This window comes from Sorex fumeus, unplaced genomic scaffold (genome assembly GCF_029834395.1).
Source record: "Sorex fumeus unplaced genomic scaffold, SorFum_2.1 ptg000033l, whole genome shotgun sequence".
Taxonomy (NCBI): domain Eukaryota; kingdom Metazoa; phylum Chordata; class Mammalia; order Eulipotyphla; family Soricidae; genus Sorex; species Sorex fumeus.
Genome location: NW_026606090.1, coordinates 10,972,099 through 10,987,848, shown reverse-complemented (window position 1 = coordinate 10,987,848; position 15,750 = coordinate 10,972,099). Strand labels below are relative to the sequence as shown.

Here is a 15,750-nt window from a genome sequence, read left to right as displayed (position 1 = left end):
GCCTTTCTCTAAATATATATCTGATATATATCTGAGTATCATATTCCTAAACATTAAAGAGAGTGAATCACTCACTTTTCTATAAGCTATGATTTAAAAAAAAAAGAAACAAAAATGTTCACAAAGGCATTAACAACATTTATCTGAAATAAAAATCTCAATACTTCTGGGAGCTTTTCATGGCTTTTATCAGCAGAACCCACTAGATGCTTTCCTAGTGGACATATTCCAAGGGCTTTTAAACTGTTTAGGGCTTTTAACTCTAACTACCAAGCTTCACAATTTTGAGAAGAAAGATTTAATGACTGCCCAGAGGCATTTATTCATTCATGTCTCTCTTTTCCATCCTTGTACTAATATGCTGCTATTAATATAGTTCCATAAACTGCACAGAAAAAAATGGCAAAAAAGCCCTCATAAGGCATCTTCTGAGAACATAATTTTTCATAGTAGAAAACTCAAGATAAGGAACTAATTTCCTTTCAAGTCCTCATTTTTATCAATAGAATAGGAGAGTGAACCTTCTTGACAGAAGAGAATAAAAGCAAGAGAGGAAGTTAAGGAGGTTTACTAACATAATCATATGTCAAAGGGAACCAACGGAAGTCTGTGCTAATGCAACGCCAGCCAGCAGGGAATTGAGAATCTAACGTGTTCTGCAGGCCTTTTCCACCGGAGACATTCAAATCACTGAACAAAACACTGAAGAACGTTTTTCAATCTGTGAATCAAAGAACTTTGTACCTTGACCTGCCTATATTTTCTTTAGTGATTATCTCTACCTTTTCTTAGCTTTTCTATACCAAACCTGGGTACACAGCTTAAAATAATATTTGCAGCTTTCTTTGCCATTTTTTGGGTTGAGACATGTTGCTTTTATTAAACTGAGTTGGGCCTGCATTCTTTCTTTACTATTATTACAGGTAGATTTGACAGACCCGGGACCTTTGATTTTCCAGGAGCTTTGCGTTCTCTGCTGTAGAGGGAATCTGGTTAAATCAGTCTCATTTTACCTGCAGGGCAGTTGCATGCGGAAGATGCTTCTCTGGCGATCCTGACTTTAGCCATATGTTCGTAGGATTTCTAGAGGAAAAAAAGAAGTATTAACAGTCCTCAGTAGCACTGTTGAGATAGGGGTTCTTTAGGGACTCTCTGGCCAGAGGCTTGATTTACCAGCACTCAGGGAGCCTGCATTACTAACATATGTACTTGGCAACTTGTCAAAAGATAACAGCACTAAGTCCTAAAAATAAGAAAATGATCCTAGCATGGTATCGAGAACGCACTTTGTAATCTTCCTCCTTAGGCAACTGCCCCCACTCTCTCTTTCTCTGCTCAAGTATTAGCAGAAGCACATTAAGTCAGTGTGGTCGGAGGTGAGCCGAGGGCTTTATATTAGCGGGTATTCCACCGAGGAAGGCCAACTCTTCACCGAGGTGGACACAATCACTGCCCAGGCAGTTTCTATGACCGAGAAGCAAGTTTCAGAAAACCTCCTGGCTCTTATCTTTGACAAACACCTGAGAGAACAACTCTCCACTCCAGGAGCTCTGCATTCACAGACACCTTTCACAGGACATCCTTCACACAAAAGACAGTAACAAGGCTTGGATGTTCAAATACTTAATACAAAAGCAGTCACTGTGAAATAAATGATGGCAAGTCTTAGATGGGGCTATTTTACTTTTCAGAATGGCTATTGCTTGTATAGTAATAACCTGTCTGGTCTTAACCTTCTACTAACATAGGAAGGGTGAAACAGATGCTTGCTCTGCAAAGAATGCTGACCACAGAAACTGGTGAAGATTCACCCCGAACTCCAGAAAACTCAAAAGAAATTAAATGCAACCCTGTCGTCCTTGCCATCCTCCCCCCTTTAGAGTCCACCCATGCTTAGGGTGCAAACACTGCTGGTAGCGCAGGGAGCAGGAGTGCAGGACGGCAAGGGGTGCGCACCGCGGATCTGACCGCGCGCCAGTGCGCCCCTGGTCGTTCCAGGGATGCAGACGGTTACGGAAAGAGGGCGGGCGTGGGCACAGACACCCGCCGGGGAAGGGGTCACCCGCGTGCCAACGCCCCCAGCCGTCCACACCTGAGCCAGGAGCTGCTCCACCTTCTCGTGTACCATCGCCTTCAACTCGTCCAGGTAGGTGGCGGGCGGCACATGGAAGGCAGGGTCGCCTTTGGCCGCCTCGAGAACGGCGATCCTCGCCTGCAGGTCGCTGGTCTTCACCCCCAGGTACACGCAGGACAGCACGGCCACCGCGGCCAGGAGGGCGGCCAGGGCCGCGCAGGGGGGCAGCGCGCGGGCGCAGTGCGAGCCGGCGGAGCCCGGGGGTTGCGCGCCCGGCTCGCGGGCCGCCCCTTTCCCCGCGGGTTTCTTCCCCAGCATCGCGGGGTCGGGGTCTGGGTTGCCTCGCGGCCGCTCCCCCCTCCCACGACAGCCGTCGGAAGCACGGGCGTGGAGCTCGCCGAGTTCGGCCCGGGCGCCGGCACCCAACTAGTGGCTGGCGGCGCGGGCGCGGGGACGGGCGCGCGAGGACACGCTCCGGGCGCTGCTCGCGGAGGTTCGGACCCAAAGGCGGCCCCGAGGGTGGGCGGCCGCGACCCCCTGCAATCCAGGGGCGCGCGCGCACGTCCCTCGCCGCCCTGCCCGGACCTGTTGCGCTCCGTGGACTTTGCCTTATTTCCACCCGGGCGCTCTTCTGCCCGTTTCCCACCGGGATCCAGTCCCGGGCAAAAAAAAAGGAGGGGAAAGAGGCAGAGAGAGAGAAAGAGACAGAGAGAAGGGTCGGGGGTTTGCGAGAGCAGAAGGGATGGCCGAGGGCCACGGGGACAGAAAAGCGCAATAAGTGGGGTAGCCGCGCCGAGTGGCCAGCCCCGAGTCGCCGCTGCCCGCCGCGTCTCCGCAGCCCCCGGCGGGCGAGCCTTAAATACCCCTCGGGATGCTGGTGCGCGCCTGTGTGTGCGAGAGCGCGCCCCCCGCCGCAGCGACTCGTTAGCATAATGATGCGCCTTGGCCCCACCCCCGGGGGAGGGGGGCTCGGGGAGGCCCAATAGCGAGAGGCTTATTAGCATAATCTAGGCCGAGAGACGGAGCGGCTGCCGCGATTGGCCAGGGTACCTGGAGGCTCCTCCCATCCCAGCACTGAAGAACGTGGGGTCCGGGAGTGATGCTGCTCCCGCCGCCCGGGGCCAGGGCCGCAGCCGGGTCAGCGGCGCGGAAACGGGACAGTCTGGCTGCGGCTGCCCGTCCCCAGCGCCCCCCTCTTTATCTCGGTGAGATATGGGGGGGCCTCCGGGCGGGAAGAAGCGATGCCGGGGTGCACCCCGGGCCGCAGCGGCGGGCTGCCCCCCTGGTACGGGCCCCCAGCGACCCCCACGGCCGCCTGCGGGAGCCTACCCTGGGGGGCTGTCCCCCACCCCTCCTCCGCCCCTCGCCCCTCCCCACGTCGTCCTCCCTGTCTGCGCGCGGGTGCTAATGCGTTTTCCTGATTGCGCGTTTGGTGGGACTGCAAAGCGGAGCGTTGCGGTGCATACATTTCTCGGGATTTAGGAAGGGGCTGAAGAATGAGGTCAACTTTTCCACGCACCTGCCTGCCTCCCGGGCCGATCCCTCCGGATCCAGTGGCCAGAGGGCTGGTGGGATTGGGGACTTTGTACCAAGTAGCGGTCTACAGCTAACTGAGTTGGAAAGAAGTTGTTTATTATTATTATTTTTTAATCCACCTATTACTCCTCGTAGTTCCTTCTTATCGCCTCCCTAAAAAGAAATACCATATAGTTTCCGGTCCTTTATAAGGCTAACCCTCAAGCTGTTGCTCCTTGATAAAAACAGAAAAAGAAAGAGAGAGAGAGAGAGAGAGAGAGAGAGAGAGAGAGAGAGAGAGAGAGAGAGAGAGAAGAAGAAAGAAAGAAAGAAAGAAAGAAAGAAAGAAAGAAAGAAAGAAAGAAAGAAAGAAAGAAAGCCCATACATTACATACTGCACTATGCTCATCTTTCCGGAACAGATGCTACTGAATTTGAAGCCATGTCCTCACAGCAACAAGTTGAAGGATACACGAAGGACAGAAAGGGGGTGAAATGCGCAACATTAAAGGAAAACTCCACATCTTTCAGTAAAAAGCTTAGCATCAGACATTTGTATGACAAAACAGTTCTCAAAGGTAGCCGGGGGAGGAGGCCACCCCCACTTCTATTGCTGTCCGGAGTCAGGAACTCTGATCGGAGCTTTAACAGCCCTGATGATTTCCATGCACTCTAACACAGGCAAATCCACAGCTATAAAACTTCACAAAATATTTGCAGAGACATTTATCTCAGTGGAGATCCTTGTTCCCATGATGTAAGTAAGGAATTATTGGCCCTGCTTTACCTGTAAGGAAACAACTTTCCTTATGATTAAAAATGCTTCCAATAATAGCACCCAAGGAATAGGTGCAATTTTTTTTCTATGTCAACTTTCTCATTCCCCAGTTATCTCTTACCGTTTGTTAGAGGGAACTGGTTAAAGTTCTTAGAAGTCTCTTCCTCTAGGAAACAACTTTCCTTATGATTAAACATGCTTCCAATAATAGCACTCAAGGAATGGGTGCAACTTTTTTTTCTATGTCAACTTTCTCATTCCCCAGTTATCTCTTACCATTTCTTAGAGGGAACTGGTTAAAGTTCTTAGAAAGCTCTCCCTCTAGGAAACAACTTTCCTTAAGATTAAACATGCTTCCAATAATAGCACCCAAGGAATGGGTGCAATTTTTTTTTCTATGTCAACTTTCTCATTCCCCAGTTACCTTTTACAGTTTCTTAGAGGGAACTGGTAAAAATTCTTAGAAGGTTTTTCCTTTGCCTGGTCCCTGAATATGGATGCTTCTCAAGACTCAGGCTTCTCTCTCTCTCTCTCTCTCTCTCTCTCTCTCTCTCTCTCTCTCTCTCTCTCTCTCTCTCTCTCTCCCTCCCTCTCTTTCTCTCCCTCCCTCCCTCCCTCCCTCCCTCCCCCAGCTCAGTAGGACTGTCACTAGTGGGTCATAAGTCCATCCTACCAGCCCAAATCTGTCCTTTGACCTTCAGATCCAGACCCAAGCAATGTTTGCCATCTTCTCTTAGATGCCAAGTAAGCAGGTCCAATGTCATTTCCAGCTTCCCTCCTTGCCCAACTCTTCTTCCTTCGTTTCCCAGCTTCTTTCATACATGGTCCTCAAGCCCAAAATACCTTGGCTTCTCCCTAGCCTTAAAACTGCACAAAGCCCGTGTCTGGAGTGATAGCGCAACAGATAGGAGGATTGCCTTGCATGCGGCCGCCCCGGGTTCAATCCCCGGCACCCCATGTGGACCCCTGAGTCCCGCCTGGAGTGATCTCTGAGCTCAGAGCCAGGAGTAAGGCCTGAGCACGGTCAGCCACATGTAGCCTAGAAACCGAGAAAAAGGAAGAAAAACAACAACAACAAAAAAAGAACTTTATGTAATCATCATCTGGATCATAGGAACTGCCCAAACCTTCCTCCTTCATGTCACTTTCTTTGTTTTATTGAAGGTAGAGGTGAATTTTCCCTCAGATTTTAAATAGCATGATAATAAGTCTGCTGGCTTTTCCCCAGAATATGCCAGTTACATTGCTAATTCTAACAAGAAGCAGTTTTTCACTGAATTTACCAAACCAGACTTTCCTGTGATGCTATAAAAACAGAACATGTTTGCAGTCCTGATTTAGCTCATGGTTAAGTGCACAGACTCCAAAACCAAACTTTGACAATTTTATAATTTCAGCATTGTCATTTCATAGTTGTGTGACTGGCTAGATTAACTTTATGTGCCAGAGTTCTCCCATCTATCTAGCAAAGATAATAATATCCATAAAGTCGATATGTACAAAGCATTAACATTTTTAGAAAGCATAAAATGCAGTATAATTTTTGTTCTTATTGTTCTGAATACTATGTTATTTATAGGTACTAATCTGCTGATCTATGGATAACAAGGGCAAGACCTACGGCTGGAGAGAGAGCTTAAAGGCTTGAGCTTGAAGGTATTGGGTTTGATCCCTAGTACCGTCCAATCTCAGGTATCTGTAGGAGCAGTGCCCACCCACAGAGCCAGGAGTAGCTGCCAGGGATCACCAGGTGCTGCCCCCAAAGAGACACATGAGGGAAACTGTGGTTTATCCTAATCATGAATTTAGTCCTACCTCGATTTACAAGGAAAAGGTGGCACCAGGGCCACCTTGCAGCTTGGTATGACTTGAAGAATTTCCTGCCCCAAACAAGCATTCTGTTTTATGTTATTTTAAATTACTTTAGCCTGTTCTCTAGCTTCATAGAAATAGAAACTTAGATATAGCAGTAAGGGCCACCATTGGTGTGCTGGAGCAGAGGGGACCAGGCCATTCGTGGCGATGCTTAACCGGGTGGTATGGCCTGACAGTTTGTTGGAGCCCGACCACAAGCCCATGAGATCTCGACCAGGAAATCAAACTCTCCCACATCCACGCTCTCCCTGCCCCCTGGAACATTCTCAGGTGTCTGGCTTCCTTTGCTCACCATGATGCTTTAGAAATTGATCCACAGTGATGTACAGAATGGCACTTTGCTCATTCATAATAAGGAGCCACATTTTGTTGTATCCCACCATTTGTTTACATAGTGACTTAATGACCCTTGCATTATTTCCAGTTTTTTTGGAAATGAACTTTCCAAATGAATCAAGTTTCTATGAATATTCATAGTCTAATTATTCCTTGTATACCTATTTCTGAAAAGAGAGACCTTTACTATAATAATAAAAATTGAATTATCTAAGATAAAACTAATAATTAAAGATTATTTTATTACTATGACATTTTAAATTATATTTTCTTGACAGATGTCCTGTAGCCAAGGTTGTCACTTATCAGAAACAAAAGTGGAGTCAGCAGATTCCAAATCTGTAATGAAGGTGGAGTGATCGGCAGAGTTTATTAGTGTTGCGGGGACAGAAACTAAACCAAAGAAATAGACAAGAGAGACTAAAGATAAACCCACACAGTTCTAGCCACTAATATGGCATGAGAAAGACACTGCAGAGAGCCTCAGCGATAGGTAAGGTATTTGCCTTGCTTGTGAACAACCTGGGTTCAATCCCCAGCATCCCATACGGTCCCCTAAGAACCACCAGGAGTAATTTCTGAGTGCAGAGCCAAGAGTAACCCCTGAGCATTACTAGTCGTGACCCAAAAAAGTCAAAACTAAAAATATTCTAAAAAGAAGATGAAAGATACTACAATGGGGGGAAAAGAAATGACTATCCAATAAATTTTGCTGAATAATTGCATAGTTACACAGGAAAAAATAAAATTAAATCTTTCTTCATAGAATACACAAAAATTAAAGGAACTGTTGTGTAAATCTAACTATAGACAATATTAGGATGAGGCATACATCCTAATGACCTTATTGTAGACTGTTTTTTGCTTTGTTTTGTTTGTTTTTTTGCAGTACTGGGGATCAAACCCAAGTCCTTGACTCCTGTGCTACATTCCCAGCACCTTAAAGCAGGTTTTTGAAATAATCCTCACTGGGGACTATTGATTAAGAATAGGACATGGGGAACTGGCTGAGCTAAGCAGTATGGCAAGACCATTAGTCAAATTTTTAAAACAAAAAAACAAAACTGAGGGGCTAGAGTGATAGCACAGAGGGTAGGGCATTTGCCTTGCACATGGCCAACCCGGGTTCGATTCCCAGCATCCCATATGGTCCCCCGACCACCGCTAGGAGTAATTCCTGAGTGCAGAGCCAGGAGTACCCCTGATCATTGCCGGGTGTGACCCAAAAAGGGAAAAATGAATGGAGAGACATGGTAGAAACTTACTCGCTAGCGGGAAGTTTTGATATTTAGAAAAAAATAATATAAAGATATAATATGACCTGGAGAACTTGTTATCCACACGCAAAAAAATGAAAATGGACTGTGTCACACTGGAAATGAAATTTAACTTCAAATACTCAGAGACCTAAGTTTATATTAAAAATCCTTAGAAAAAATATCATCACCCTTCATGATCTTGGGCAATACTGGTTCTTTCACTATCTATAAACTATTATTAAAGGCAAAAGTGGTCATTTCGAAGAAGAAATATGACATGTTTCCTGGAGCAAAGTGACATCACGAAGAATATTTGAGGTCTCACTTTTTAAAATGTCACTATAATTAATGGGGGGGTTACCTCACTCGTGACACGATGGACATGTTCTTACTCTTATCACTAATGAGACTGGATTTAAGACACACAAGTAAGTAAATTCCTGAAGTCAGCATTGGAAGGAAATCTTTGAGAGGACAGAGAGGGGCATGAGGAGGGGTCTGGCAGGCGCAGGGTCTATGGGCAAAGATCCAGGAAGACTATATATTTTAATCACCTCATTTATTACATTTTCCAGGCCACACGTTAGAAAGGCATCTGTTCCATGTCTCACACCTGAATAGGAACTTTCTCTGAGAATTTAAGTCTTACAACAAGCCTGATGCTGGGGACAATTTTGTCAACACAGGTTGGCTACTCTTCTGTTACCACAGTCACTGGTCCAATTCAGGAGCCTTCACCACCCCAATGTCACCTGCTCCTGGAACTACTGGACCGTTTCTTCCTAGCAGTCTTGCTCTTCGTGTGCTACAGTTGAGAGCCAGGCGGAGAAAGTCTCACAAATTCTCTCCACAGCTGCCCCATACACAGAAACACACACACACATCACATACACACTCATGCACACACATCTACACAACACATACACACACACCTGCACATACACACAATGCACGTGTGCACACGCATGTTACACACAATTCACACATGCGCACACATACACACATGCACACACAGTGCACACACACTACCCCTTTGGCCTGTGCTGATGAGCCTAGTCGTTGCACACCCCAGTGACCATGTATGGACTTTGTAGGACTCCCTAGGAATCCTTTGTAGGCTGGGAGGCCTGAGGACTGGCTTTGTTCAGCCCAGGCACAGTTTAGGGCGTAGGGAGAGAACCAGCCATGGACAAGTCTTGAACCGGAAGTTCCCGGACCCTTCCCTCCATAGATGGGGGAATGGCAGGAGACAGTCGGGAGCTGCCCAAGGCTGTGCCCAGACACCGTGAATGTCATCACCTCTGCTCTTGTTGGTCTCATCCTGATGTCGGTGGGCCCCACGGGTGGCTCATGTGAAGCAGGGAGGAGAAAGATAGTCACTTTCTCCCCATTTGTCTCTGCCACCCAGGACCCAGGGTTACTGGGTTCTTGTCTTGCTTCCCAGAAAAGGATTTTAGGAATAGATAAGCAGTGAAGTAAACAGGCTTTATTTGGAGGGTTTTTGAAGGGAAAGAGGAAGAGAAGTGGGAGAGAGTGGAGAGTAATGTGCTCAAGAGAGAACCCAGGCTTCTCTAAGGGCGGAGAGAGCACCTACACACACATCCTAGCGTTGGACAGGAAAGCATGAAAGTCCACATCTCAAGAGGGGAGATGCAGGCGACACATGTGCTCGGCCACATGGGTGCAAGCAGCACATGGGCTCCGGCAGCATATGCACCCTTCCTTTGTTCAAGGTGGCCTTTATAGGGTTCCTCCAACCTGCCCCAACGTGGGGCTTCTTCCTAGGTCAAAGTCTGTTGCTAAGGAGGTTCCCGGGGGGGGGGGGGGGGGGGTTTGGGAGTAGTGATGGTCTTCTCTGAAAGTAAGTCCTTTCCTGGCCTTTGGTTTCTGCAGGAGCTTCCCTGGTCTGTTGCTACAGATAGGTGAGGGTCTTATCATACTTTAGTTTCTGATTTTTCTATTTTCTGCAAGTTGGCTTTTGCCATTGACTTGGGAGGGGACCTTCCCTCTCCTGCCTACATCAATCCAAGAAGCCAAGCTGGTTTGATGGGCCACAGTTCCAGTTCCAGTTCCATCCAGATTGGGCTGGGCAAAGTGTGACCTGGGCAAGAAGTGGATGGAGAAAGTAAAGGTGCGGCCTGTCCCAGGGCATGAGGCAAATCTGTCACACGAGGTCTCTGATCCCAGACACTTCTGGGCTCCTACCTGGTCCCTCTAAAACCCATGATGGGACAGTGGGGAAAGCACTTGTTTTGTGTGCAGCCGACCTGGGTCTAATCACTGTGGTGATCCCTTAGCACACAGCCAGGATTGAGTTGAGTACCACCAGGTATGGCCAAAAACTTTAAACAAAACATATTAAAATAAAACTCGTATCAGTGATTGCTCCCAAAGCACACACATCTGATACTGGCCACCACGGAGGGAGGGACAGTGAAAGAATGGTGACAGTCCCAGACCGAGGTAGAGAGGGGAGACTCCCATCTCCCTCCCCGCCCTTCTCTCTCCTGTGCCACTCTCTCCTCTGCTCTGTCACTCCAATGGGTGGCAAGTGACAGGAGAAAGAACCCTCGGTCCCCTGACTTGTGTCCTATCACGCTTCTTGTTCTCTCAGAGAAATTCCTCACTCACTGGTCTGTTCCTCGATGCTCTTAATACGATGTTTCCGTCTCTTCATCCCACACATTTTCATTTATTTCTCAAGAAAGGTTGAGCTGGATTTTATATAGCTGACTATTGCTGGAAGTGAAAATCCCAGCATGTCTTTCCAATATGTTTTTGACCACTTGACTTTTGGTTCACAGACCTCAAGTAGAGCTTCAAGTTTCCTTTGACAAACTGAAAACGCTTCCTCTAACCAACCCTGGCTTAGCCAGCATTTATGAATGTTGTGTTACCTCGTGCCCAACAGAACACCAGAAAGAAGTCGTATCTCTGAAAAAAGATGCAAGTGCTGTTATCCAAACAATAGTTCCTCCCAGTCCAGAGGAGTAGAAAATGAGCGGAGTTTGGAAGTTACAAACCTTGAGATTACAAACTGGAACAGAAATGTCATGTTTTAGGAGGACTATAAATCAAAGGTCTCAGAATGGTAGACCACAGACTGAATTCAGCCCACAAATGTGTTTGACTTGGCCCACACCATGTTTTAAAAATAGGAGATTTCCCATTTTAAAAAATCTGGATTTTCATCCTCTGAAAACGCCAATCTGGCAATTGTCTTCATGGCCAACTGGCAGCCATCATTTGGAGCAAACTGGAGGCTGCCTCCTTGGGGGAGCTGAATTTCTTCATCCTTCCCCACGCCCAACAAGCTGCCTCATCCTCTTCACCGGAAAAGAAGCAGAAATGCAGTTTCTGGTCTTTCTCCTTGGAATCTGATAACTCATTTTGGATCTTCAAATCAATCCACAACCTCATTCTATTCTCTCTCTCTCTCTCTCTCTCTCTCTCTCTCTCTCTCTCTCTCTCTTTCTAACTCTTTTTCTATATATAAAACCTGTGCCATGAGGCCTACCCACCCTCACATTCAATATTTAATCACCCCTCCTGTAGATGTTTAAGTTCCTTTTTTATTTTTCTTTTTGGATCACGCTCAGTGATGCTCAGGGGTTCCTTCTGACTCTTCACTCAGGAATTAGTCCTAGCAGTGCTGAGGGGACTATATAGGATGCTGGGGATTGAACCTGGGTCGGCCATGTGCACGGCAAATGCCCTAGTAGCTCTACTATCGCTCTGGCCCCAGATGTTTAAGTTTCTAACCTCTGTGTGTGGACCTTGTCCCCACAGACCTAGGATGTGGCTCAGTGCTCAAGTCCATGCCTCATTGCATGAGACCTGGGTTTGGTCCCCAGCATCACAGACAATTAATAAATAGGTTTAGACCTTGCCCTTCCTCTAAGGGAGTTAGCTCCATATTTTATAGGCTCTGGGACAAAGAAGGAGACTATGGATTCTAGGAGGAGAAAAGTGGACTGTGTGTTTTTTATAGACTCGGGAAAGAGAGGACAGTACAGCTTGCAGGGAGAGGAGCAGAGGAAGCAGCTCCCGTGATGGGTGAGGCCAAACTCACTGTGGGGCCCTGAGGAGCACACTTGGGAGCACAGGCCTTCGGCTAGGGCCCTGAAATCTTTACCTTCCTGTGGGAAAAACATCCCACCATCTCCACCCTGAGTCTTCGTGCCCCAGTGCTCTGACGAGAAAAATGCAGTCTCGCCCTCTGAGGAGGAAAATCTTCTCTTTGTAGGGGCTGAACTCAGGAAGACATACAGATCTATTCACTGAGCTTCCTGGGGATTTTCATGTGTTCTTCCAGAGAAAGCGCAGTTGGGATTAGAGCGTCAGAATTCAGGCTGTTCTGGCCTCGAACCCAGGCTGCCCTGGTCACTGTGTGCTTTCCCTGTCACTTGCAGGGTGGTGGCGAGTTTGAGCTAAGATCATCTGCAGTGGTGCTGAGGGCAGGGCCTAGTACACAGGAGGTTCCCTAAAGTAGCTCTATATTTTGTTACTGCTTCACTTCACATGAGATCCATAAATCACTGAAAAAGAAATCTGGGGTTGGGGTGTGTCTTTGCAAGTTTTAACCGTGCTGCTTGCATTGATGGAAGATCAGGATGGATGAATGAAATAGTGCACGGTTTACCCAAGTCTTACCTTTAGATCTGAGAGCAGTTTGAAAAATGGGGTGATTTTTAAGTATGAGCATGGCTGAGAAAATGATCTCTAAATAAAATAACAACCCATGTGGGTTGCCCCTGGCGGCCCTAGAGACCATTCCAAGCTGACAAGTCTTCCCCCTGGGCCAGCCATGTTAGTACCAAGGGTTTGCCTCATGGGCCCAAGCTATTGAGTAACACGCTGCTTTGACCTCAGAGTTTTTGCTCCCTTTCACTTTTGTTTGGAATTTTGTTTTGTGTAGTTAGTGCCAGGAGTTGAAAATGGGTCTCATTCTCCTTTACCATGAATGAGCTCCTGTCCCACCCACCTTTGGGGATCTCGCCATGTGACCCCTCCCTGCCTCTGACCTTACGCATTTGAAACCCACATTTGTGTTTCTGTGGACTCAAGCTTGGATCTCCTCAGATCTTTTGCATGTTAATGACCAGCCTATATTGTTAATTATCAAGAAGGGTTTATCCAGATATGAAGTTTGTTTCCCTGAGTGATTACAAAACTACAGGCACTTGGCCCTACCCGCTCATAACTCTACATTTACTTCCTCCTTATGTGCTTCCGGAGGGCTTGAGTACAAAAGCTTCCATCCACTTATTTGAGGAGGATAAATATTTCACTAACAGTTAACACTCACAAAAAATAAAAATGTAGAAAACTGCACAAATTTTTGTTGCTGTGATTTTTTTTTATAAAATTGACAATTTTGTGTAACCCCTGCTCAATTAAAAAAGCCAACTCTTTCTGCTGTTCCCAATTAGAGAAGTACTAGTTAACAAGGCCTTCTCCCTTTTAACTTCTGAAAAATGGAATTAAACAATCTAAACTAGTCTTCCCCCATATTCTTGGCTCAGCACTAGGTGAGATCCATGTATATTGTTGCCTACCCTTATACATCTTTTATTCCTGTGACTCAAAGGTATTTTTGTTTGTTTCAGTAAATGCAATTTATCCATTTTGTTAGTGAATATATTTAGGTTGGACCCAATTTGGGGAAATTGCAGGTCTTGTGGCTGAAAGACACCTCAGCAAAAACCTACCTATTTATGTTGTGGCTGTGCCCAAGAAGTGGCTAGTTCTTCTGATCTGCAAGTGTTCATTCATCTTTACTAGATGTTGTTGTACAGTATTGCAAAGTGGTGGCAACAGTTTACAATAACACACACACACACACACACACACACACACACTGTGGTGTAGGAAATTCAATCGTTCCACATCCACCTCCACGCATGCTCTCCAGAGTCTCTCACAAATCCCTGACTACTGCCCAGAGCTCAGCCACTGTCCCGGAAGGAGACTGGTCTCTGCCCACCATCTCCTCCCCCATGTACCTGACTGCTCCATCTCATAAGCATCCCCAGAAATTGGTATTTACATCCCAACTAATGTGCCCTTCCTCATTCAGGAACTGTCTCCCACGCATTGGCACACAGAGGTAGGAGAGTGAGCACCAGGCCCTGAGCACATGTGTGCATGCAAGAGGCCTGAGGCTCCATCCCAAGCCCTACTTGGTCCCTGGAGCACAGCTGGGTGCAACCCCTTAGCTCACCCCAAGAGTAGTCTTCAAAGTCACATTTCCTCCAAAAAATAAAAAATCCTGTTGCAAAAAAAAAAAAGAGTAGTTTTCAAAGGCTGCTGTAGTGGGACTCCAAAAGCCAAAACTCAGGGGGGGAAATGAAAAAAAAATAAACAATTTTACAATTCATTTGGAGACTTAAAAAGCGGGACGTCGGACTTGCGGAGTGGAATCTCCGTGTCACGTGAGACGAAGGCAAGATTAAAAGATGGGTGATATTGAGAAGGGCAAGAAGATTTTTGTCCAGAAGTGCGCTCAATGCCATACCGTGAAGACGGGAGGCAAGCACAAGACGGGGCCCAATCTCCATGGTCTGTTTGGGCTAAAGACGAGGCAGGCCGCTGGATTCTCTTACACCAACGCCAACACGAACAAAGGCATCACCTGGAATGAGGACACGCTGATGGAGTATTTGGAGAATCCCAAGAAGTACATCCCTGGAACAAAAATGATCTTCACTGGCATTAAGAAGAAGACCGAGCGGGTAGAGCTGATAGCTTACCTCAAAAAAGCTACTAATGAGTAATAGTTGGCACCGCCTTATTTATTACAAAACAAATGTCTCATGACGTTTTTTATGTTTACCATATTTAAATCCATCTCGTTCACCAGAATTCAGATCATGAGTGACCGATAGCGTATTTTTATTGGGCAGCCCTGATTTAAATAAGATTGGCTTGTGTTTTAATGAGTATGATCAGTTTTTTTTGAATAAATGATAATTCCAGGTCAGCAAGTGCAATCACTGTCCCTTTCCAAAGATATGATTGAACTTAATTCATCACATTCACCTTTCTAAGGGATGGAGATGGCCATCTCATACCTGTGGGAGAATAGTTTTCTATTCAGATTTTTAAAACCGGCTCTATTAATATATCTAAAGATTGCGGATATCACTGTCTCCTTAGGTTGTTTCTTAGCCTGATAAAATTAGTTGGCAGTGACCTTATATCTTTTTCTTAATTATGGTAATTAAAAATTCTCTGCATCTAAAAATGTTGCCTTTCACTTACTGAAAAGTATTTTAATGTGACGTATGTATAACATTGAATAAAAAATACCACTTCTCACAACTTTTAGATGATCTTAAGTTCAGATGCTTTTAAAATTTAGCCTGGTGAGTTAAGAGTGGCAACTTTTGCTTGTTCTTTACTAAAGTCAGACTATGATGTAGTTCAGGATTTTCTTTTAAGCAGCTATTCAGAAATGCACACTTAAAAAACTACCCCTGTGTATGTAATTGATAACGGTGCTTTTACCAACTCATTAGTAGAGGAGATATCATTAGCACAAATTTGTAAATTATGTGATCATAAGAATTAAGATGATTAAAACAAAGTCACAGATGAAAAAATTCATTTGGATATTTTTAAATTTTTATCATTTTTTCATCTTTATTTTATTTTTATAAGGTTGTTCACAATAATTTATTACATTCAATATTCTAACACAAATTCCATCACCATTACTCCTTCCCATCACCATTATTTCAAATTTTTCCAACCACCATCCAAGCCTGCCTCAATAGCAGGCCCTAAATATTTTTTTTGTATTGCTTGTTATGAATAATTCTCTAAAAACGATCATAAAAGATTTCCTTAGAAGAAAGGATGTGAAGATTCTGGTATCTCACTCTGGAACTACTGAGCCCTTGTGTAAGAGA

The 15,750-nt window shown here is 45.8% G+C and overlaps 2 protein-coding genes across 2 annotated transcripts in view; one reads left to right on the top strand and one right to left on the bottom strand.

The window, feature by feature from the left end:
- Positions 1 to 2,392, bottom strand: part of COL25A1 (collagen type XXV alpha 1 chain) — a 457,778-nt gene extending 455,386 nt beyond the window's left edge. The window contains exons 1-2 of the mRNA XM_056116824.1: positions 2,093 to 2,392; positions 1,014 to 1,083 (exon numbers count right to left, since the gene is read on the bottom strand). Of these exons, the coding sequence (XP_055972799.1) occupies positions 1,014 to 1,083; positions 2,093 to 2,392 (370 nt within the window). The remainder of the gene's footprint in view (positions 1 to 1,013; positions 1,084 to 2,092) is intronic.
- Positions 2,393 to 14,245: 11,853 nt separating this feature from the next.
- On the top strand, positions 14,246 to 14,849 carry LOC130026152 (cytochrome c, somatic-like). The gene has a single exon (XM_056116895.1). It carries the CDS (start codon positions 14,296 to 14,298, stop codon positions 14,611 to 14,613), a length of 318 nt encoding a protein of 105 aa, XP_055972870.1. The 5' UTR covers positions 14,246 to 14,295; the 3' UTR covers positions 14,614 to 14,849.
- Positions 14,850 to 15,750: the final 901 nt, after the last annotated feature.